We start from the raw sequence: 21,101 nt of genomic DNA on the forward strand, positions 1-21,101 counted from the left end.
CCGCCACTGGAGGTTGAACGGGCAAGCCGAACGCGGAGAAGAGACTCGAGGAGCGGCTGCTTGTGCGTGTCAATCCTGGTGCCATGACTGAGGTCGAACGTGGTGAGGGTGCACGAACGGCTTGCGGTGAGTTGGCTGTCGAGGTTGTCGTCGAAGGCGGTTCTGATACGGCGAGAGGATCCGCCGTTGGTTTATCCCACCCAAAGATGCTCTGACTGAAGCGTCTGATGACACCAGCCTTGGGTCGTACAGGGGTGGTAACCGGACTTCCCTCCTCTTTCCTTGCACTCGCCTGCGGAGAATCCCGTTGTGGTCGCTTCGGCGTGACACTCGTCCTCCGTCCCGGCGTAGACATCCAATCATCATCCCCATCCCCATCCACCACATGCACACTCATCTCATCTTCCGTAACACCCGGCTCACTCATCGCCTGCACCAATAACGAACTTACGCTCTCCGCATACTCCCCTCCCCCTCCCTCCTCCTCACTGAAAATGCTTTCCCTACTCCTCCTCCTCCTCAACAACCTTCCCAACCCCCTCTGCACGTCAACACTTCCAATCCCCGCCTCATTCAACATCCGAATTAACGCTCTCTCACGATTCTCCCACCGTCTTCTCGATTCCGTGATTTGTGCGTCCCGATGAGCGAGGTCGGTTGAGAGTTGGCGAATTAGCGTTAGGGCGCCGTGGCGGTCGATGAGTTTTTGGAGGGTGGTGTCAGGGAGCAGGTGGACGTTGCCGGGGATGTTGGTTGGGGTGAGGAGGGAATCTTCGAAGAGAGGTTGGCGGGAGGCTATGGAGGCGGGTGAATTGGGGGAGGTTGTACTGTCGTTGAAGGGTATCGGGGGCAGAACGGAAAGATTGTTCCGAGATGGTGGTACATTCGTTGAAGAATCCGATGGGGTACGTGCTGTAGCCGACGACCTCGTCGTTGGCGACGTAACTGTGACTTCCGGCTGTTCTCGTTCCTCTTGCAACACAGTAGCCATAACCGTGACCTTCCCCTTTCCCTTCCCATTGACACTCCGTACCTCCTGAACATCTCCTTGCCCATCCAATGCCTCCTCAGGCGGTGGAGAAAGTGGATGATCCATCACTGACTCCGTCGTCGGCAGTATACTGTCAGGACTCCTCACAATGGTTTCCGAGCGCGACCTCGGTAAAGGAGCTGCCACCATTACTCCCTACGAGGCTGACAGAATCCTCAACGGCGTTATGACTTCGATGAGAATGTCGAGGAATTGCTGTTGATTGGGAGAATGGTCATATAAACTGTTCGTCGGGTTGTTCGATGTCTGGGTCCACGTTGTGCAGCTCCAAATGTCCTGCAGCCCAGGTGTCGGAATGCGTTCACTAGCCGAACCTTATTGGAAGGAGGCTGGCTTTTCAATGGAGACGGCCGTCCTTGTTTGTGTTTGATAAGAAAAACATAACATATTAATTAGCAGCCGGTGCCCACCCGAACCGTTCTCCATGGGTCACGGCCCCTCTCGGAGGTCCTCCCCGCACCCCGCCATTACACCCCACCATGATCCATTCCATTACTCCCTCCCGTAAACCACCAGTGATAAGTTCCCTCTAGCACAACATGCCGGACTTCACCAACAAAGTCGTAATCATTACCGGCGCCAACTCACCCCTCGGCATCGGCCTCGCAACCGCCCACGAACTCGCCGCCGGCTCCGCAAAAGCGATCTACATCTGTGACCTCTCAACCGACCATCTCGAGAACAATGCGGCCGAGCTTCGAAAGGCGCATCCCAAGACGGATATCATTGTCAAGAGCTTCGATGCAGGAGATGAAGAAGCACTGAAGGCCGTTATCAAGTAGGTTATGGTGTGCAGAGCCAGTCAGTCCTGATTCTAACCAGAGACTTACAGTGAGGCAATGTCGACCTACTCCCGCCTCGACATCTTCTTCGCAAACGCTGGTATCATTGGCTCCCGTACCCCCCTCTCCACCACCACAACCCAAACCTTCTCCCAAGTCCTCCACACGAACACCACCTCCGTCTTCCTCGCCCTGAAACACGCTTCGGCAGCGATGCTCCGCTCTCCCTCTCCCTCCACCGCCTCATTCATCGCCACTGCTTCAGTCGCCGGACTCCGTAACGGCGCTGGACCAATGGCCTACTCAGCCTCGAAAGCCGCAGTAATCAACATCGTACAAAACGGTGCTTGGGAACTCGGCGGCACAGGAATCCGGATAAACGCAATCTGCCCCGGCCTCATCGAAACCGGCATGACAAACGAGCTCTTCATCCAGGCCCGGGAGAAAGGTCGACTAAGTCTTGTGGGACAACTGAACCCGTTGAGGAGGTATGGTGTCGCGAAGGAGATCGCGAAGGTTGTTGCGTTTTTGGCGAGTGAGGAGGCGGGTTATGTTAATGGGCAGGCTTGGGCAGTGGATGGGGGGTTGTCGGCGAGTTTGCCGGTCATTCCACCGAAGCCGAAGGTGAGGAAGGAGGGGTCGAAGTTGTAGGTTCAGCAGCTGGGGCCTTCCTCATATGGTGTACGATATCTATGGTTATTATCGCCTGAAGTGTTCATGTGCCCAATGTCTTTGTTACCGAGGTATACTTTAAACATATACTTTTTCCATTCCATATCGTACACTCCCCTTGAGCTTCAAGTCAAACACAACCAGGCCATGAAAGAACGAAACAAAAGAACACTCCATGAAAACGCCATTCATGCCCCTTCTGAAAACTCCCACGATACTCTCAGTGCTCCGATCTTACAATCGAAATCCCCGCCGCCCTCTCCAACAACACAAACGGCCCAATACACACCCCAAAATCCTCCTCCATCCTCGGCAGAGGCTCATAGTCACCCATCCATGGAACCTGCAGCCCAAACAAATCATACCATCCCGCCGGTTTGAACTCAAGCCCATGAATAGCACTCTCACGCTCCGAAGACGAAGAGACAGCCATATAATGCTCAGACGAATCAGGCTCGTACTCCGTAGATGAAGAGCCATCTGAGAGGTATACCTCAATAGCGCAATCATTGCAGAGACAGATACCACCCGCTTCGTTGGTGCAGCTAGGAAGGGGGGAGATGGGAGACACGGGTGACATGGGAGACATGATGAGGTCGTCCACCTGATTGAAGGGGGAAGGCTCTTCGAACACAGTGAAATTGTCGTCGTCGTGTTCTTCCGGGTCCACATATACGGTGATGTTCTTCTTGCACTCCTCGGGATCGACGTACATATCCACATCCTCTCCTTCTCCAGCATTGAGCGGCTCGGACGGAAACGAGCCAGGCATACATGAGAGCTCGATATTGGTGTTAGGGTGGGCGGTAAGCGATGTGTACCCACTCACAAGAGTCGACATAAAATCTTCGTTGGGAGGTGAATCTCTCTCCTGTAAACAAGTCAGCGAGGCGTCCTTGATGGGACTTCTACAGGCCATGTTCACCATGCACGAATAATGCTCCTCTTCATTATCAGAATCACTCTACAAAAACATCAGCTTATTGACCCACGGAGTGTGCGGGATGCATACCTCATCCGATGCCGTCGAAAACCTACAAAACACATCATCCATCTCCGCCTGCAGCCCAGGATCGACCTCGTACATCTCATCCTCTTCCTTCTGTTCCTTCGCCCTTATTACCTCCTCCAAACCTTCTTCATTCTCAACCGTACACCCATGCAAATCCTCAACCGGCACAGCTTCAACATACACCACCGGCTTAGATTTGTAGTTGCTCCTTCTTTCAATCACAAACTCCAATTGCCTTATCTTGTGTCTCGCAATCTCTGCTTCGATTTTGAGTGCTCGGACTGGGTTATGCTGGGCGTTGACCAATTTACTACACCTCTGTCAGCATCACGTCTGAAGAGGAGGGCGGTCCTGTGTCACATACTTGAATACGCAGGCATGTTGAATGATTCTTTCCAATCTCCCATCCCTCCTTTTGGTTTCAATTTGGTACTGTGGCAGCATACGGTCAGCATATACTCGTGAGAACGTTGCCTCCACGGGTGGTCCGTTTGTTTGACCACATACCTTTTGCTGCGCAACCTTCCATAGGCTCCTCACGAGCTCAGGCATAGGGTCTTGGTAACGCCACATATCAAGATGTCTTTCCGTTTAGGTGATAAATGCTGGTCTTTCGGCTCAGGGGTTGAATGCTCGTAAAGCACACGAAGGTAACGATAAAAGTGTAGCAAGTAGAATAAAGAAGAGAGTGCGTGCTCGTTGCTAGCGATATATGCTAATGAGCGGCAAGCAAGGAAGAAGATATCGAGGGAGGTAAGGAATAGGACGTGGTTTGGGGGAAGGTTGGGTTGGGAGAGCGCGGGGGTGTTTATGTACGCGAGGCGTGTGAGGCACTAACAAACGTCAGTGAAGAGACGGCTCATGGTCAGTTAAGTATCAAGTTCAATTCCGTATTCTCTTTATCAGTTGGTCTTACTCATACAATTCCCTCAAACTCTCACGTACATCACGCACGCACACACACACATATCGTTCCCACGGTTCACCTCTCGTAGCATACACCCCTCCCATCTCCTGCCTACGGATTCTTATGCCAAACCCCCTCCCTCAACCCTTCCTCCCCCCTCCCCTCCACACTTCTCAATATCCTCCCAACCTCACTCGGCGGCTCCAACCCCATCTTCTCCGCCCTCTCAAACCTCTGTAAACGCGTGATTCCGACACAGGGCCCGTATTTGTACGTGAGGTCGAAGTTGCGGAGGATTTTGTCAATAGAAGTCAGGTGTTGGGCGTGAACTGGGTGAACGGGTTAGCATATATAGTCTGGGGAGAGGCGGGAGATGGGGAGGAAGTACTTTGTGGGTGTATTCTTTGGGCGTCGATTTCGTTGGCAAGTTGCGCATACACCCGGTCTTTCGGGTTTAAACGCGTCTCCTCTTCACCGCCTTCCTTCTTCTTTCCTTTCACGGCTTTCAACTTCTTTTCCACCTCCCGAACCGGACTCGACGGCGGAGGCGTAGCAGTCTGACTCGGTGCATCCTCACCCTCAACGTCGATAGCGGTGGTTTTCGTAGAGCCAATAGTCGCTGCACGTTTCTTGGGTTTAGAGGTATTAGCAGCAGGTTTCGTTACCTTGCCGCCATTCGTGAAGCTAATTTTGCCTTGACGGGGAGTGCTGGAAGGAGTGCGCTTGAGAGCTGGGGACGTAGTTGAGCGACGAGGCGGCATGTTGTTGTAGCTCGACGTTCTTGGAAGCGAGCAAGGTGGATGGTTTGCCGTTTGAGCAGGGTCTTTTCTTTGGAGGGGAGGACTCGGCGAGGAAGGCTGGCGACGCACGATGATCTAGCCCGCATGACCGTGCATGAGCCCCGCCGTGAGAAATCTTCAACAGTTGGACGAAACATCTCGGTCTCTATGAGTACATGCTATATCGTACACTTCCCCCGACAGTCAGGGTTAACCCTACCTTCACGCTCTGCTCCGCCTCTCGTCCCGTCACGAACCGTTCACGTCAGCTGGAATGAAGCATGGACAGCTAGGGCCATGGCAGTCACATAGTTCTCCCTCTGTAACTCGTTAGCTTCAACACAAAGCTCCTTATGGTCATGCAGGCTCTGACCTCGGTGGGGGCACTTTGCGTCTTCTTCGACTCCACAGTTGCACAAGTTGTTCGACGGCCGACGCCGTTGGGACTGGAGTTGTCTTTTGGGACAAGTCGCTGTGTGGTCCTTGGGTGGGGCTTCCCCTGAAATATGCTGTTTTCGCAAAATGAACGTGGGAGAGAGGCGTGGGGGCATATATACCTGCTGAGCACGAGCACTGAAGCGAGTTCATGGCGACTCGCTAGCCAAATTGGATTGTAAGCTGGGTTTGTAACCTGCTTGATGGTGTTGCACAAGGTTAATAGTGGTTTGCGAAGCCTTCGTGAAAGACTGATGTTGGTGAACGGCTTGACATGATCACATGCGCACGGCGGGGGTGCAGCTGACGTCGGCTTCGAAGATTCAAAGCGACAATTGCAACCGAGCACAGAAGTTCCCAAAGTTGCCAATCCAGAACTTGATTGAATATGATCGTTTGTGCAGTTTAAGATTGGCCATGGTTACTAGGAGTCCGGGCTTCCTGGGGTATATGTATGTACGGACGGATCCGGGACGTCGACACGGCGATTGGGAGACGTCCTTGAGCAGCGTGGGATTTGAACCAGGACGATTGAATGATCCTTGATGTAACTCCTCACGGGGATACTATTGGGCCCAACCCGTCTGGAACTCCACAGATGCGCCAGCCCTGAGAAGAAAAAATCAATTCCTTATAATTATCCCAATGCAAAGTAATCAACAAACGCCTGATCCACATACCCAGACCGAAAGAAAAAAAGCCATAAACTCACGCCCATAGGTATTGAGGCATTACGCCTTATCCACTCCTCTCTCCAGTCTCAGGAGTCTTAATTCCTCCGCCACGGCACCCATCAACGCCTCCAACCTATCCATACGTGCATCCATAGCCTTCCATTCATCCACCACGACTGACCTAGGTACGGTATTATCCGTCGGCCGTGGCTCTTGCAAAAACACACTCACATCTGGTGCAGACGACCTCCGTTCACTTTGCTCAACAGAATCCGCAGCGGTCACCGCCGAAGTAGGCAGCAACGAATCGGTCGCCGCATGTGTATGCTGCGGCCGCCGTTGCTTATTCTCGCCTTCCGCGAACCGAACCGAGGTAGTGCTCACCACCCTATCCCTAGGCTCACCCACAAACACCATTGACTCGGTGTTGTTATTTGCCAGAGGAACGATCCGACGGATAGTAGCCGCTGAGTCTCTCTTTCTGTGGTTCCAGCCATTCGGAAATGGCGATGATGCCATATATGATGGTTGAAGTGGGGTGTGTACATCCAGCTGCTCGTCCTCCATGTCGCTATCAACCTGTCCGTCGGTATCGCTCGCTGGAACACTTGACGAAATCGTGTCCGAGTTCGAGGGTTGACGGATCTCCATCGATTCTCGCGCTTGACTCTGGGGTCTTCGAGCCGGGCCCCCAAAGTACGACCTGTTTCGTCCGTGCCCCTCAACAGGTGGACTCAATGGCTCCCTGAACAACAAACTTGCACGAGGACCAATGTACGTGCTCGGTCCGTTAGGACCCACGAGTATCGAGTTCACGTTCTTGTCATTCTTCCGGAAAACCTCCCTCAGCAAGTCCTCCCTTTCCTGAACACCCCCCATAGAGCCTTTCCGTAATCTCCCAACAACCTTGCTCATCCCACTGAACACCCTGCTCTGTCTGTTTCCAAGCCCGCGTCTTGCCCTCTGCTGACTTTCCTCGAACCCGTTGGTTAAGGTCTCGATACTCCTAGTCCGACTCAACATCAAATCTTTCAGGTCAAATGCCTGTGGTCGGAGGTAAAACCTCTCGTTGAGGTAGATCGTGAGCAATATCGGAAAGTGAGTGACCTTGATAAGTAGCCGATTCATGCGGATAAACCGGTATCGCGACATGAATAGAGCGAGGGGTCTTATCGACCATTCCAACAGATTCAGTGGTGACTGATAGATAAACACTGCTTCTGATTTGACAGAAGAGGTCGTGTTAACAGCAAACAAAAACTGATGCTCTTCGTCCGCATTATGATAAACGCTCGAGAACGTATTCGATAACACCGACACGAAAATAGTCACAACCAAGAAATTCGAGGTAGCCACAAAGATCAACAACACGACCTTCCCCAACATGTGATAATTCCCAATCGTCTGCCACGCCGGAAGCTGAAACCCGAAGAAAATCTGCATGAGCTGAAAGGCAACCGTCTTAGGCGGATTGAAATCCCGTGCGTAGACACTGAACGCGACCCAGAAACCAGAGTAGAACATGAAGATGAGAAGCATACTCGTCACCAGGTTCTTTGCCATCCTCCGGAAACTGATGAGCATCCGGGAGAAATATTTGACGTGATCCAACGCATTGAAGAGTCGAGGAAAGAGAAAGATTGCGTTCGTCGCCAACAAATCATATGCGGTCTCCGCAATCTTGTGGTCAGGGTCGCCCTGATGAAGCCCGTAGAGCCGAAGTGACAAGAAGGCGACGAAGAGTGCGAGGATGCAGAGATCGAACAAGTTCCACATCTGTAATAGATACAGTGATCCAGCCGTCCACACCTCGGAGATACCAACAACCTCATCCAGCATAAACCCTAGACTCCACGCGATCATGACCCACTCCAGAGTACTCGTCTCCAAACTCCTCTGCCAAAGCACGGCGATGTACAACCCCAGCATACATGCAAAACTCGCCGTCTGCATCAAAAACCGGTACTTCGGTACCCGTAATCTGCTCAGCTTGAACAGAGATGCTTCTCGCATATCGTACACAGCCGCAACCTTCCGGTAATACCATGACGAGTTGTTAAGTGTCGACGTACGATCCGTGTGCGAGTGAAAGACGAGGTTTCCAGCCCAGATTTCTCGCAGAACCTGAACAACAAGCGGAGTCGAGAGGAACTGCTTCGCTTCCCCACGGATTGCAATTTCCAGAGCGCTAAAACGTTGCACCGGGGCAAACGATGTCGTCGCTACATGTCCCTGAAGCGGATAAAAGTCGAACGTAAGGATATCAATCTGTACGAAAGATCAGTCCACGCATAACGTCAACAACCAAATATTCATACCAACTCCCTCGGCCTAAACGTCTTCAATATCTTAATCGCAACCAGCTCACAAACCCTCCCCCTCGTTCCCAAAACTCCACTCTTCACCTCCGTCCTCACCGCCTCCTCCTCGAACTGCGCCTTATTAATCAGTAATGCGAACACAATTGCTCGCGAACATCTATCCTGACATCGTTGCAGTATCGGTCGGACTAGGAATTGGTTGATTTGGGGTGAGCGCAGTTGGTCCCAGGTGAGGGAGGTGTCAATTGCTGCGATAATTTCTTGTCGGATGGAGTGGGTGAGGGCGTAGACCGGGATCTGATCCAATGACGATGAAGTTAAGAGGGGATCTACCTCCGTCCCCGCAGTCGTCGGTGACAGCATTGGCTCCTCCCCATACACATCCACATCCTCACCCACCGGCGAGCCAAACCTTCGTCGCAAAAGAGACGGCGTGGGCGAAAGTGGAGCAGATTCCATTTGTTGCCTGGTATGCCCAACTTCACAGGCCTGGTTGTCTGCTCCTTCAATTGATGTATGGCCACGTCCTCGGTCGATGTTTCCCTGCCTTAACGGTTTGTTTACAGTGTGGAGGAATCTGCTGCATGGTCGCTGCGAGGCGTACATACACTGAATCACCGGATTTGGAAAGGCATTGAATTGTGTTGATAGACATTTTGGAAAGGATTGAGGATCTTCTTTTCTCTTCTTGTATCTCCTGTAAAATTGGCTAAGACAGCGTGCTGTCCGCGGTGAGATCTTCTCCGCCCTAGACCTCATGATTCCCACAGATGATTTTCAGCTCGGCAAGGCTTCTGTATCGTCCCAACAATGCTTCGCCCTCTTTCCAGACCTTTTCCTCCCTTATTCAACCCTTAGGTGTACAAATGCAACAACTCCTCCCCAACAGCACTCGTCGTCAAGAAACCCAAATCCGTAATCAACCCATCAACAAACTCCGGCCTGGTAAAATCCAAAAACGGGTTATTCCTAATCTGTTTCTCCGTCATAATATTCTCATTCCTGATCTCGGTACTCGAACTCGTCGGTCTAAACCCGGGCGTGGCTGGAGAATCTGGGGATTCGGTACCCGAGGGGGATTCGGTACCCGAGGTGGACGGAGTTTTGAGGGTGGGGAACTGGAGGATGGGGTGTGGTGTTGGGAGGTCGTATTGAGAGAGTGGGAAGAGGCGGCAGAATTTGTGGGATTCGGCGACGACGTAGAGGGGTTTGTGGTGGGCTTTTGCGATGAGGGCGACTTGTAGTGTGCCGACCTGTATACTTGTTAGCCCAACCGAATTTGAAGTCTATGTTTACAAGAACACGTACGTGATTGATAACACCACCATTCTCCACGACTCCTTCGGCACCAACCAACACCAAATCAACCTTATCCATGACATATCCGACCGCACTATCCAACACAACACATACCGGCACACCCGCCTCCTCCAACACCTTCGCCGCGACGATACCGGATCCTGTGGGCCGTGCTTCGGTAACATAGACTGTAAAGCGGACATGTTTCCGTGCAGCGGCGAGGAGAACTGCGGTCACGGAACGAGAGTAGGAGTGGACGAGGATTTGTGCATCGTCGTGAATGAACTGCGAGCCGAGTTCGGCGATGGTATGGCGTGCTGAGCGGGCGTTTTGGACAAATGCTCGGCCATGCGAGATGAGGTCCTCTTTTGCTGACTCGAAGTTCTGTGCGCCTTTGTCAGCACTCCAATTTCGAAGATGCTTAGCGGTAACGTACTCTGACATCCTTCAACGCGCCCGTAACATATCGCTGAAACAAATCACACCCAGCACTCAACGATATCGAGTTTGATACAGAATTCTTGAGTGCGTTCGCGCCTTGTTTCAACAGATCAATGATCTCGGAGATTGTCTGCGCTTGGGATTGTGACAACAACTCGACGAGGGCCTCGATGGCTGCGACGGGCATGGTGAGGTCATTGTCTTCTTCGAGGAATTGTTTATATGTCTTGACAATGTCGAAGCCTGCGATGAGGGGTGCGGGCTGTTGGTTTGCTGGTGCTCGTGGATCCATGTTTGATCTGTACAGAGGTGTCAACAGAATCCCGGACGATTCGATTTCAGCCGCCATACATTTTTCCCCAAGGCTCAAGTCGTATACTTCCAAAGTTTCAATGCTCCAGAATTCGTACAAGTCGACCTGCAACTCCGACAGCTGTGCGTGCCTGAATCTCAAGTCGGCGCTCCAGAAATTCCAAGTGTCAACGTTACACACCCAAGCACTCCTCCATACCGAACCTCACAATGCCGGCAAAGAAGACAGCATCCAAATCTGCCAAAGAAGACGAGAAGCCCAAGCAGGATTGGTTTGGTCTCGGATCAGATGAAGAAGACGCTGGAGGCGCGAGCGCTGAAGAAGAAGAGGAAGGCCGTGGAAAGGCGACTAAGAGGAGGAAGTTGAGTGATGATGAGGAGAGTGGAGATGATGTTTCGGATTTCGGGAGTGATGAGGAAGGATACTTGTCTGCGGATGCAGACTCCGACACCGAACCCTCAAAACCAAAAGGAAAATACGAAGAATCAGGCCTCGCACCCCTCGAAGACGACGACGTCACCACAACCGACGGCCCCCGCAAACGCGGCAAATCCAAGAAACTTGCAGGACTGTCTTCGGACGATTTAGAGAAAGCCCGCCTGGCCCGCAAAAAGTCCGGCGTGGTATACATGTCCCGCATCCCCCCCTTCATGAAACCCCAAAAAGTCAAACACCTCCTCCAGAAATTCGGCCCAATCGGCCGCATCTTCCTCGCCCCCGAAGACCCAAAATCATACGCCAAGCGTGTCCGGTTCGGTGGTAACAAAAAGAGAAACTTCACGGAGGGTTGGATCGAGTTTAAGGATAAGAAAGTAGCGAAGACGGTTGCGGAGACGTTGAATGCGACGGGCATTGGAGGGAAGAAGGGGAGTTACTATCATGATGATTTGTGGAATCTCAAATATCTGCCCAAGTTCAAATGGGATCATTTGACGGAACAAATCGCCTACGAGAACGCCTCCCGACAGTCCCGTCTTCGTGCCGAAATTCAACAAGCAACACGCGAGAACAAGACTTTTATTCAAAACGTGGAGAGAGGGAAGATGGTCGCGAATATGGAGGCGAAGAAGAGTGCGAAGAGAAAGAGGCAGGATGGTTCTGCTACTGGTGCTGGTTCGGAGAAGGGTGAGGGTGCGGAGATTGATGTCAGGAGAATGTTCAGGCAAAGGGAGTTGACGGATAAGACGAAGCCGATTAAGGAGGGAGAGGGGAGGGAGAAGGTTGAGAGGGTTCTTAGCAAGATTTTTTAGATTACTTGACTGAAGAGTTAGGACCGATCATAAGAGGGCCAGTTGCGAGCTGCCGAAGCCCAGCATGTCGTGGAGAGACGGAGAATACCACAAGCATTTCAATTGAAAATTAATTACCATCCCAAGTTTGACAGATCATGAGGTGTAAAGCGAAGGAGTGACGTCACGGCCACGGCCACGGAGCCTGACGAAATAACCCTGCGACATCCGAAGATCAACGGAATCTCGTGATCAGGCAATGGCAAGGGTATATAAAAGGCCGTCGTCTCCAATTAAACACCCATCGTTGAATCACATTTATCGTCAAATAACCAACAATGTCAGCAAAGGACCAAGGAACCTACGTCTCCGAACAGGTACCTCTCCGCCCTCCTCCCCCACCATCCATACTAATTGTGACGCTTGGCAGAACCCAACCCTCTCCACCTCGGGCCTCCCCCAGCTCGACCCGCCTGCAAAGGGCTACGAAGCCAGCCCCGGCGACCTCAAACGCGAGCTCGCAACCGGATCCGGGGCGCAGACTATTGACGAACAAGTTGCCGGCTCAGACAACCCTGTTCCGAGGGACAGCGCGGCGAGGGTTGGGAGTGATTTGACGGCTACGGCGGATGAGACGAAGCCTGTTGGTTCGAAGGGTGTGTAAATCACGGAATTGGATTTAGTGTATGAATAGTGAGGTGTACAATACCTATGAATGAGTGAGTTGCATCGAGCCCAGGCGGCAAAATAAACCTACATACCATCGACCTCGATCACGACTCCCTCCCTCCCTTCCTGAAAACTCCATCTAAAGTCTTCTGCCGCTTATCATACGCCATACTCCCAAGCCCACCCCTCTGCCTTTCCAAACGCCCACTCCAATGGCTCGTATTGTTCATCCTCGCAGGGCTCATCTGCGCCGCGAATCTCCAGTCGTTTCGCCCCATCGAGGGTGCAGGAAACTCTAATTCATATGTCCAAATACTCGCGTTCGCTGCAGGTGGTATGTCACACAGGATACCTTGCGGGTTTGTACCACAATAGTTCGATACCAAGTGTTCCACCTGCCACAGGTACTCGGTCAGGAATAAGCCGTGGGTCACGACGACGATGTGAACATTCTCCTCGCCCCTGTCGACAAGTTCTCGTGCAAGGCGTAGGTACTGCTCGACACACCTCCTTACCCTCCTCTTGAACGTCTCTTTGTGTTCGCCGCCAAGGTTATCCGGTTCAGCCGGCGGAAGCTTTTTTGCCATTTTCCAACTGGTGTTTTCCCTTCTTCCTAGATCTCGTTCAACCAACCCTCTATCCAATATCATTTCCAGTCCCATAATATCCCTTCCCACTTTCCTGTCCGCAATCTTCAACCCGGCGACGAGTGCCTCTGCCGTGTGTCTTGCGCGCTGTAGCGGTGAGGCAAACACCTTCGTCGGCGGGTACTCACTGAAAATACTATTTGAAGCAAGACTTGCGGCTTGTTGATGTCCATATACGGTCAGCGGAGCGTCAGTGCGGCCTTGGAGGAGATGCGCGACGTTTCCTGTTGATTCGGCATGTCGGATAATGCTAAGGTGCGCCTTGCGTGGCCAGCGGGGCCAACACTTTGGACACCTGTGTGGTCTTGGAATGCGGGGTGGAGGCGATGAGGGTGGTGTATCATAGATCTCGCCATCTTCTTCTTCGTCTTTTAGTGCGGGCAGGGTCGCGTCTGATGGTGGTTCCGGGATTTCTGCCGATCCGTCGTTGAGCGTAGCTGTAGGTGCCGGTCCCGCGACGTCTTCCAAGTTTACCCTTTCTGCACTTTCTTCCATGTTGATCGCCTCCGACGCAACTGAGATCGATCGTGCATGTGGAATTCCCGCCAATCTACACTCTTCGGCCTCTTCCTGCTTAACAACCTTTAGATCAGCAGCGTCCAGCGCTGGATCCGACAGCACATCTGGTACCATTTCCACTCCGCTTGATTGTCTGTCAGCACTGTAAAACGAACCCCCCGCCAGCCAGCTGGGCATAATTAATTTTCGTTGCAGCTTTGATTTGGTGGTGTGTTTACGAGGAGATGAGATTAAGGCACGTCGTGGGGGCACGTGAAGGTGCAGCAGAGGGGACCCCGGCACTTGGCCGTCCTGAATTGTTGCGGGACGTTTTTTATCACAACAGTTTCCCGTAAGTCCCAGCCTTATGATAAGTGTTTGCCCACTCGTCCAAAGGAAAGTCCATCACTTTCACACTCCCAACATCCAGCCACGTAGAGATCAGGGCGGACAAGCAATAACGTCGCTGTCTGCTTAGCTTTCCTGGCGCCCAGAATAACTGTCATATGACGAGTGAAATATCCGGAAAGGCCATTTCCTTGGAAACTGCACCCGCCCGGCGACATTATTAGAAGAACGCTGATGATGCTGTCAAGACCCTTCTTCAAAGTCGCGAGATTGCGAATGAAGCTCGCGTGAAGGGTGTTTGCATGAACCAGTACGAGAAGCGTGTGGCATGGTCCCTTGTTACCCAACATTCTCATACCATCCGCAATGACAGTATGCAAGTCTTGAGGTTTGGAGAGGACTAATTCAGGGTATATCACGACATTCGGACAGAATGTTCCAACTGGAGGATCGTTACTGAGGATTTCGTTGAAGACTGTCCCTGGTGGCCCGGATGTATTGGGCAAACGCAGCTGCGATGAAGTCAGGCCTTCGAGCGCTCTGAGGCGGAATGAGGGGAAGAAACGAAAGGCGGTTGTGAGGAGGTAGAGGAAAATAGCTAAACCTGCATCAGCATATTCTTGGAGTTAGGGATAACAATGTACTCTTGGTAAGGCTGCGATCCACCACTAGTCTCATTAAATCAGAACTGTTGTCCAGAACAGTTCTGATGATAGGAAGCCTCTGTACGACTGTTAGCCCAATTTCAAAAGGAGAAGAGGATCACCCATCGCACCTCCTGGTCGTAAGAGTCGAGCAATGCATCCTCATTGCTGGTCGTTTTGTGCAGCACCATGGATAGCTTCCAGCCCAGGTTCATGGCATCCTGAAGTCCCGTATTCATTCCCATACCTCCAGCAGGCGAGTGACAATGGGCAGCGTCACCTGCAAGAAAGACTCGTCCTTTTCTCAAAGTCGCTACCATACGTTCGTTGACATGAAAGCGTGTGAGCCAGGTCGCATTCTTGATCTTGACGTTTGCGTGCCTGCTATTGCAAAGGCGCTCAAAGTCAGCGAGCACGGGCGGCTCCTCATCAATATCGCGACCGTGACGGATTGCAGATGATGCATTCTTCTCATCTGGAAATGTTATTTTCCCCACGTTGCAGACTAGGCGTACTATACGTCTCGCGGGATCGACAGGAAAACGAAACACAAGCCCTATGCGTGCAAAGTTAGACAGAGCCAATGGGTGTAAGAACAGTCATGTTACCGTCGGCACACAATGAGATCCTTATACGATGAAACTCTTCCATATCAGTCGTGTCATCAACCTCAAGTTCACAATCTGCCTGCTCAAACGTCCCTTCAACCGTTCTTCCCACGAAGTTCCAGCTAGGGTCAGATTTGCGCACTGCGCTGTGAGCACCGTCGCAACCCACCAAATACTTGCAATTGATCTCCTCAAGACCTTCGACGCCTTCTTTTTTGACCATAGCTCGGACATGGTGCTCAGTCTGACTCCAAACGACCAAGTCATGACCAGTTTCGACTCGAAGCCCGCGTGATTCAAGGACATGACGAAGAGCTTCTTCGACGGCAGTTTGAGGACAGCTAAACAGATATGGATACTTTGTCCCCCCAGCAGGAAAAACAGTATCTGCCAAAGAAACTCGCTACACACACCCATCAGCCCGCCGCACCATCCACCAAAAATACCCTACGTGCGCGCATACATACCATCTTCCCATCAACCCAAACCTCCGGGCCCCGAACCACACACCCCCTCCCCAAAACCTCCTCAGCACACCCCAGAACCTCCATCATCTCCAACGTCCTCGTGTTTACATTCAATGCCTTTGACCACTTATTGGGCGTGGTGTCCTTTTCGATGATACGGACAGAGTGGCCGTAGTTCTTGAGAAGGGAGGCGAGGAAGAGGCCGACGGGGCCGGCGCCGATGACTGAGAGATGTAGATGTTAGATGTGGGTATGGGAATGTACCGGCTGGCGTGGTATACCTAGGACGTCGATCATGGCTGGAGTATTCATGGATCACTAGTATTGGAGACGGCGGTACCGGCTCAAGACAAGGGAGATTTGACTATGCTCGTTGGTAGGTATCATTGAAAAGCACGAGACTCATTACAGTTGGGAGCATGACAGCAGCGCACGCGTACGGCCGGTCCGGAGACTGCGGAATCAGGCCGCAGCAGCACAACTGGCGGAACACGACAAACCATACATGTAGCGCATATAGCTAATTTGGTATGTGAATGACATGCGATTCATCGAGATCAGTTGCTATTCTGTCATTCTTGTGCTGCTCCTGGTAATCCCCGGTTTACCTTTCCGTTGTCGTTCCCGGCTATCGCTGCAACATACACCACCGTAGTACTGTCCTAACTGCATATGCTTCTCTCAATCAGAAGGTATTCTCCCCGTATGCGTTCCAAATGCCACATTATTCCGACCATGTTTACGATCACCGTAAACGCTCCCTCCGCATGTCCCTTGCCCATACTCATTGCAAGGGATGTCCCCTCAACCGACTAATCCCAATCATCATCAGTCTCATCGGGCACCGTCGTCCTAACACTCTTCCTAATCCCCCTCCCCTTCTCCTCCCCAACTTCCCTCTCCGCCTCCTCATCCTCCGCATCAACCCCCTCCGCCCTCCTCGCACTCCTAATCTGCTCCAACGTCAAACACCCCACCTGCTCCAGCAACACCTCAACTTCCTCAACCCTTTTCGCGGTCCAAGCGACAAGTTGTTTCCGCATATCTCCGTTTCCGTAGAAGAGAAGGGTTGGGGTATTCCGGTCGGGGTAGTTGGGGATACACATGTCGGATTGGATGGAGGTCAGTTTGAGGAAGGGGTAGCGGCGGGCGACCAGAGACAGGAGTGGCGCGAGGATTTTGCAGCCGGGGAGGTAGTCTTTGTAGAGGTAGCAGATCACCCAGTTGTTCTCGCCTTTCGAGGCCTCTGTCACTTCGCGGACGAAATCGACTTTTTGGATGGGGGTGACGGTGCCGTGGTTTGATCGGGCTTGGAGGGATCGCATTTCGGCCATGCGTTGGGCTTTGTAGAGGGCGATAATTTCCTCGTCTTCGTCGTCTTCTAGGTCGTCCAATTCATCGATATCGAGGCCTTCGAGGCGGCGGTCGTGGGCTTCCTTGATGGATTGTTGCAGGGCTTCTTCGAGCATTTCCGTCGGGGAAGGGGGACGTTCAGGCAAGATGCCTTTCTCCCTGAGGATGTCGTTCCATTCAGTATCAGCGTTGGGGTCCATCTTGTTGTAAAGTAGACTCGGGGAGCTCAACTGGGTGTAACGTAGATACGGTACTGCTGTGTGCCTTGCATGCCCTCACCTAAAATAACCCCCATCGACTTCGAGGCGAAAGTGAAGTGCTACACCAGAGATCAACCAGATCAACAATGTCTTTCCTTACAACGGCCCGTCGTTCTTTGCTGCGGCAGGCTCGCAACGCACCCGCCCTCAAGGTTCGCTCTTCCGCTCCGTCCTCCCACTTCTCCCGCGGAAAATGGACGATTTTTGGTATGACTCATGACTAATCCATCGTGAGTAGAGGACCTATGCTCTCTCCACCTCTCAGCAGTCCCTCTTGGAGGCTCCCTTGACGGAGACCGACCCTGAGATCGCCAACATCCTCCAGAACGAGATCAAGAGACAAAAGGAATCCATCGTCCTCATCGCCTCCGAGAACTACACTTCTCGCTCCGTGATGGACGCCCTGGGTTCGCCTATGCAGAACAAGTACTCTGAGGGATACCCCGGTGCGCGATACTACGGTGGTAACGAATTCATCGACCAAGCCGAATCCGCCTGTCAACGCCGCGCTCTCGAAGTGTTCGGGCTGGACCCGGAGAAGTGGGGCGTGAATGTGCAGTCCTTGTCCGGTGCCCCCGCAAACCTCTACGTCTACCAAGCTATCATGAAGCCCCATGACCGTCTGATGGGTCTCGACCTTCCTCATGGTGGACATTTGTCGCATGGATACCAAATCCCCACGAAGAAGATCTCGGCTGTGTCGACTTATTTCGAGACGATGCCCTACCGCGTCAACATCGAGACTGGATTGATCGATTACGACCAGTTGGAGGTCACGTCCGAGCTCTTCAGGCCCAAAGCTCTCGTCGTTGGTGCCTCTGCCTACGCGCGTTTGTACGATTACGCTCGTATGCGCAAAATCGCCGACAAAATCGGCGCATACGTCGTCTCCGACATGGCACATATCTCCGGTCTCGTCGCCGCGGGCGTGATCCCTTCCCCCTTCGAGCACTCCGACATCGTCACTACCACCACGCACAAATCCCTCCGTGGTCCCCGTGGAGCGATGATTTTCTACCGTAAGGGCGTGAGAAAGACGACGAAGAAGGGAGATGTGATGTACGACCTCGAGGAGAAGATTAACTTTTCCGTGTTTCCCGGTCACCAGGGTGGTCCGCACAATCACACTATCACCGCATTGGCTGTTGCGTTGGGACAGGCCAAGACCCAGGAATTCAAGGATTACCAGGTTGCGGTCGTGAAGAACGCCGCTGCTTTCGCCGACGAATTCTTGAAGCTTGGATACGATCTCGTTTCTGGCGGAACCTCCAACCACCTCCTCCTCCTCGACCTCCGCTCCAAGAACATCGACGGCTCCCGTGTCGAGCGCGTCCTCGAACTCGTCAACATCTCCTCCAACAAAAACACCGTTCCCGGCGACAAATCCGCTCTCATCCCCTCCGGCCTCCGTCTTGGAACGCCCGCTGCCACGACCCGTGGATTCGATGAAGACGACTTCAGGAAGACTGCGAGGTACATCGACCGTGCTGTGAAAATTACGCAGAGGTTGAGTGAGGAGTATGGAGGGAAGTTGAAGGACTTTAAGGAGAAGTTGGGAGATGGGACGCAGGTGAAGGAGTTGATGGAGTTGAAGGAGGAGGTTAGGACTTGGGCTAAGGAGTTTCCTTGTCCTAAGTAGGTAGAGTAAATGGCTTGGGGATGGGGAGTATTGGGACACCAAAAATGCATGAGCTTTGTTTTCTTATGGTGTTTTCAAATCTCGTCGGTTGGGATGTGCGTAAACTCAATCTGTTCGACTTGCTCGACTTGGTACAACGGCGTCGGAGACCAGCGACCACGGAAAAATGCTATGGAATTGATTCTATACCGACGGCAAATAAAACAGCGATTGAGTTCAATGCTCATATCTGGTGGAGAACATACCCAGGGGTTTCGTATTCTCGCCTCACCAGGCACCTTTGTCCAGTTCCAAGTACCGCATCACACATTCACGGATAAACCATGATCCTGGGAAAACGGTCTCGTCAGACATAATAGGCGAATGTCCCAGTCAGTAGAAGCTCTATGGGGCAGATCATAACTCATCAAACTCCACCTCTTATCCTCCAATTCGAACCAGGTCTTCGGTCGGGTAACAAACGCCAAGGTCCTCGGTTCATTCTTCCGTCTTCATGCTTCTCGAAGCCCCCCAACGGCCTGTCACTTCGGCCGATCCCGCAACCGATTCCCCGGCCGATCAACATGGGGGTTGGTACCTTCATGGTTATCATGAAGTGTATAAAGTGTATGAAGCGGGGCTTACGCTCCACGTTGCCCGTGCCGGTCTCCCAGCCCTCCATGCCCATCTTCACCGACATTCATGATGACAACCTGGAAGATTACCCGACTCCAGAAATCTCGGTAGACCTGCCGTGATGTCCGGCTATCAACAACCGACGTATTTTATCCCTGTCCACGGTTCGGTGATTTCTGATTTCTGCCCTCCTTGCCTTTCTTAGCGCCATCTGCAAATTCTTCGAGGACCCATCCCCGGCTGACGCTCCCGTCCCTAAAACTCCGTTACTTCCCATCCTCTCGATCTCCTACCCCTATTCAACCCACTCCCAAAAATCAACATGCCTGCCTACAAGATCAATGCTCCCTTCCGTGCCGAGCAGGTCGGTTCCCTCCTCCGTCCCAAGGAGCTTCTCGAGGCCCGTGCCAAGAAGGCTGCTGGAGAGATCACCCCCGAGGAGCTCCGTGCCGTCGAGGACAAGTGGATCGCTCAAGCTGCCAAGGAGCAGTGCGAGTGCGGTCTCAAGTCCGTCACCGATGGTGAGTTCCGTCGCGCCTACTTCCACCTCGACTTCCTCGAGCACCTCGAGGGTGTCCGTGTCGCCCACCACAACTTGAAGTCCGACAACAAGGCCGACTACAAGCCCCCCACCCTCGAGGTCGTCGGCAAGATCCGCCACGTCAAGGACATCCAGGTCGATGACTACAAGTTCCTCGCTCCCCACGTGAAGGCTCCTTTCGTCGCTAAGGCTGCTATTCCCTCCCCTACCATGTTGCACTTCCGTGGTGGTCGTCAGGCCATCTCTGAGGAGGCTTACCCCAACCTCGACGACTTCTTCACCGACCTCGCCAAGGCTTACCAGGTCGAGATCAAGAACCTCTACGATGCCGGATGCCGTTACCTCCAGCTCGATGACACCAACCTCGCTTACCTTTGCGACCCCAAGATGCGTGAGGCTGCCGCCCAGCGTGGTGAGGACGTCGATGCCCTCCCCCGCAACTACGCCAAGCTTATCAACGCTTCCCTCGAGGGCGTCCCCGAGGACATGGTCGTCGGTGTCCACTTGTGCCGTGGTAACTTCCGTTCCAACTTCTTCGCTTCCGGTGGTTACGAGCCCGTTGCCAAGGTCCTCTTCCAGGAGCTCAACGTCGACACCTACTTCCTCGAGTGGGATGACGAGCGTTCCGGTGACTTTGCTCCCCTCCGCTTCTTGCCCCCCAACAAGACCGTTGTCCTCGGTCTTGTCTCCTCCAAGCACGCCAACATGGAGACCAAGGAGTCCCTTAAGGCCCGTATCGCTGAGGCTGCCAAGTACGCTCCTCTTGAGCAGCTTTGCTTGTCTCCTCAGTGTGGTTTCTCCTCTACTGCTGAGGGTAACGAGGTTACTCCTGCTGACCAGTGGGCCAAGTTGAAGCTTTGCATTGAGGTTGCTGAGGAGGTTTGGTCTGACGCTTAA

At 52.8% G+C, this 21,101-nt stretch overlaps 11 protein-coding genes across 11 annotated transcripts; 4 read left to right on the top strand and 7 right to left on the bottom strand.

The window, feature by feature from the left end:
• Nucleotides 1–1,590: 1,590 nt before the first annotated feature.
• Nucleotides 1,591–2,484, top strand: SAICODRAFT_35898 (NAD(P)-binding protein; the record flags this gene model as incomplete). Its single annotated transcript, XM_019168456.1, has 2 exons — nt 1,591–1,829; nt 1,884–2,484. 2 exons carry the CDS (start codon nt 1,591–1,593, stop codon nt 2,482–2,484), a joined length of 840 nt encoding a protein of 279 aa, XP_019023251.1.
• Nucleotides 2,485–2,600: 116 nt separating this feature from the next.
• SAICODRAFT_72078 (uncharacterized protein) lies at nt 2,601–4,180 on the bottom strand. Its single transcript, XM_019170736.1, has 5 exons — nt 4,025–4,180; nt 3,882–3,949; nt 3,518–3,827; nt 3,431–3,469; nt 2,601–3,376 (listed from the first exon to the last, which is right to left on the bottom strand). The coding sequence occupies exons 1-5, from the start codon at nt 4,088–4,090 to the stop codon at nt 2,726–2,728; spliced, it is 1,134 nt and encodes a 377-aa protein (XP_019023252.1). The 5' UTR covers nt 4,091–4,180; the 3' UTR covers nt 2,601–2,725.
• A 355-nt stretch (nt 4,181–4,535) lies between these two features.
• On the bottom strand, nt 4,536–5,185 carry SAICODRAFT_8353 (uncharacterized protein; the record flags this gene model as incomplete). Its single annotated transcript, XM_019171327.1, has 2 exons — nt 4,536–4,753; nt 4,813–5,185. 2 exons carry the CDS (start codon nt 5,183–5,185, stop codon nt 4,536–4,538), a joined length of 591 nt encoding a protein of 196 aa, XP_019023253.1.
• A 1,184-nt stretch (nt 5,186–6,369) lies between these two features.
• Nucleotides 6,370–9,288, bottom strand: SAICODRAFT_26201 (uncharacterized protein; the record flags this gene model as incomplete). The annotated part of the gene is made up of 3 exons (XM_019166918.1): nt 6,370–8,580; nt 8,631–9,180; nt 9,242–9,288. The coding sequence occupies 3 exons, from the start codon at nt 9,286–9,288 to the stop codon at nt 6,370–6,372; spliced, it is 2,808 nt and encodes a 935-aa protein (XP_019023254.1).
• Nucleotides 9,289–9,391: 103 nt separating this feature from the next.
• SAICODRAFT_30909 (nagb/rpia/CoA transferase-like protein) lies at nt 9,392–10,787 on the bottom strand. Its single transcript, XM_019167788.1, has 4 exons — nt 10,725–10,787; nt 10,369–10,672; nt 9,942–10,316; nt 9,392–9,886 (listed from the first exon to the last, which is right to left on the bottom strand). Exons 2-4 carry the CDS (start codon nt 10,663–10,665, stop codon nt 9,488–9,490), a joined length of 1,071 nt encoding a protein of 356 aa, XP_019023255.1. The 5' UTR covers nt 10,666–10,672; nt 10,725–10,787; the 3' UTR covers nt 9,392–9,487.
• Nucleotides 10,788–11,225: 438 nt separating this feature from the next.
• Nucleotides 11,226–11,936, top strand: SAICODRAFT_47916 (uncharacterized protein; the record flags this gene model as incomplete). Its single annotated transcript, XM_019168908.2, has 1 exon — nt 11,226–11,936. A coding segment is annotated over one exon (711 nt), but the record flags the coding sequence as incomplete, so codon positions are not given.
• A 752-nt stretch (nt 11,937–12,688) lies between these two features.
• Nucleotides 12,689–13,864, bottom strand: SAICODRAFT_8358 (phosphoglycerate mutase-like protein; the record flags this gene model as incomplete). Its single annotated transcript, XM_019171329.1, has 1 exon — nt 12,689–13,864. The coding sequence occupies one exon, from the start codon at nt 13,862–13,864 to the stop codon at nt 12,689–12,691; it is 1,176 nt and encodes a 391-aa protein (XP_019023257.1).
• Nucleotides 13,865–14,686: 822 nt separating this feature from the next.
• Nucleotides 14,687–15,552, bottom strand: SAICODRAFT_35905 (uncharacterized protein; the record flags this gene model as incomplete). The annotated part of the gene is made up of 3 exons (XM_019168457.1): nt 14,687–14,800; nt 14,853–15,277; nt 15,330–15,552. The coding sequence occupies 3 exons, from the start codon at nt 15,550–15,552 to the stop codon at nt 14,687–14,689; spliced, it is 762 nt and encodes a 253-aa protein (XP_019023258.1).
• An 841-nt stretch (nt 15,553–16,393) lies between these two features.
• Nucleotides 16,394–17,384, bottom strand: SAICODRAFT_30913 (thioredoxin-like protein). Its single transcript, XM_019167789.1, has one exon. It carries the CDS (start codon nt 17,347–17,349, stop codon nt 16,609–16,611), a length of 741 nt encoding a protein of 246 aa, XP_019023259.1. The 5' UTR covers nt 17,350–17,384; the 3' UTR covers nt 16,394–16,608.
• Nucleotides 17,385–17,495: 111 nt separating this feature from the next.
• SAICODRAFT_8361 (serine hydroxymethyltransferase Shm2) lies at nt 17,496–19,048 on the top strand (the record flags this gene model as incomplete). The annotated part of the gene is made up of 2 exons (XM_019171332.1): nt 17,496–17,561; nt 17,648–19,048. 2 exons carry the CDS (start codon nt 17,496–17,498, stop codon nt 19,046–19,048), a joined length of 1,467 nt encoding a protein of 488 aa, XP_019023260.1.
• Nucleotides 19,049–19,985: 937 nt separating this feature from the next.
• Nucleotides 19,986–21,101, top strand: SAICODRAFT_35908 (UROD/MetE-like protein; the record flags this gene model as incomplete). The annotated part of the gene is made up of 1 exon (XM_019168458.1): nt 19,986–21,101. The coding sequence occupies one exon, from the start codon at nt 19,986–19,988 to the stop codon at nt 21,099–21,101; it is 1,116 nt and encodes a 371-aa protein (XP_019023261.1).

This window comes from Saitoella complicata, assembly GCF_001661265.1.
Source record: "Saitoella complicata NRRL Y-17804 unplaced genomic scaffold SAICOscaffold_16, whole genome shotgun sequence".
NCBI classification, from domain to species: Eukaryota; Fungi; Ascomycota; class Saitoellomycetes; order Saitoellales; family Saitoellaceae; genus Saitoella; species Saitoella complicata.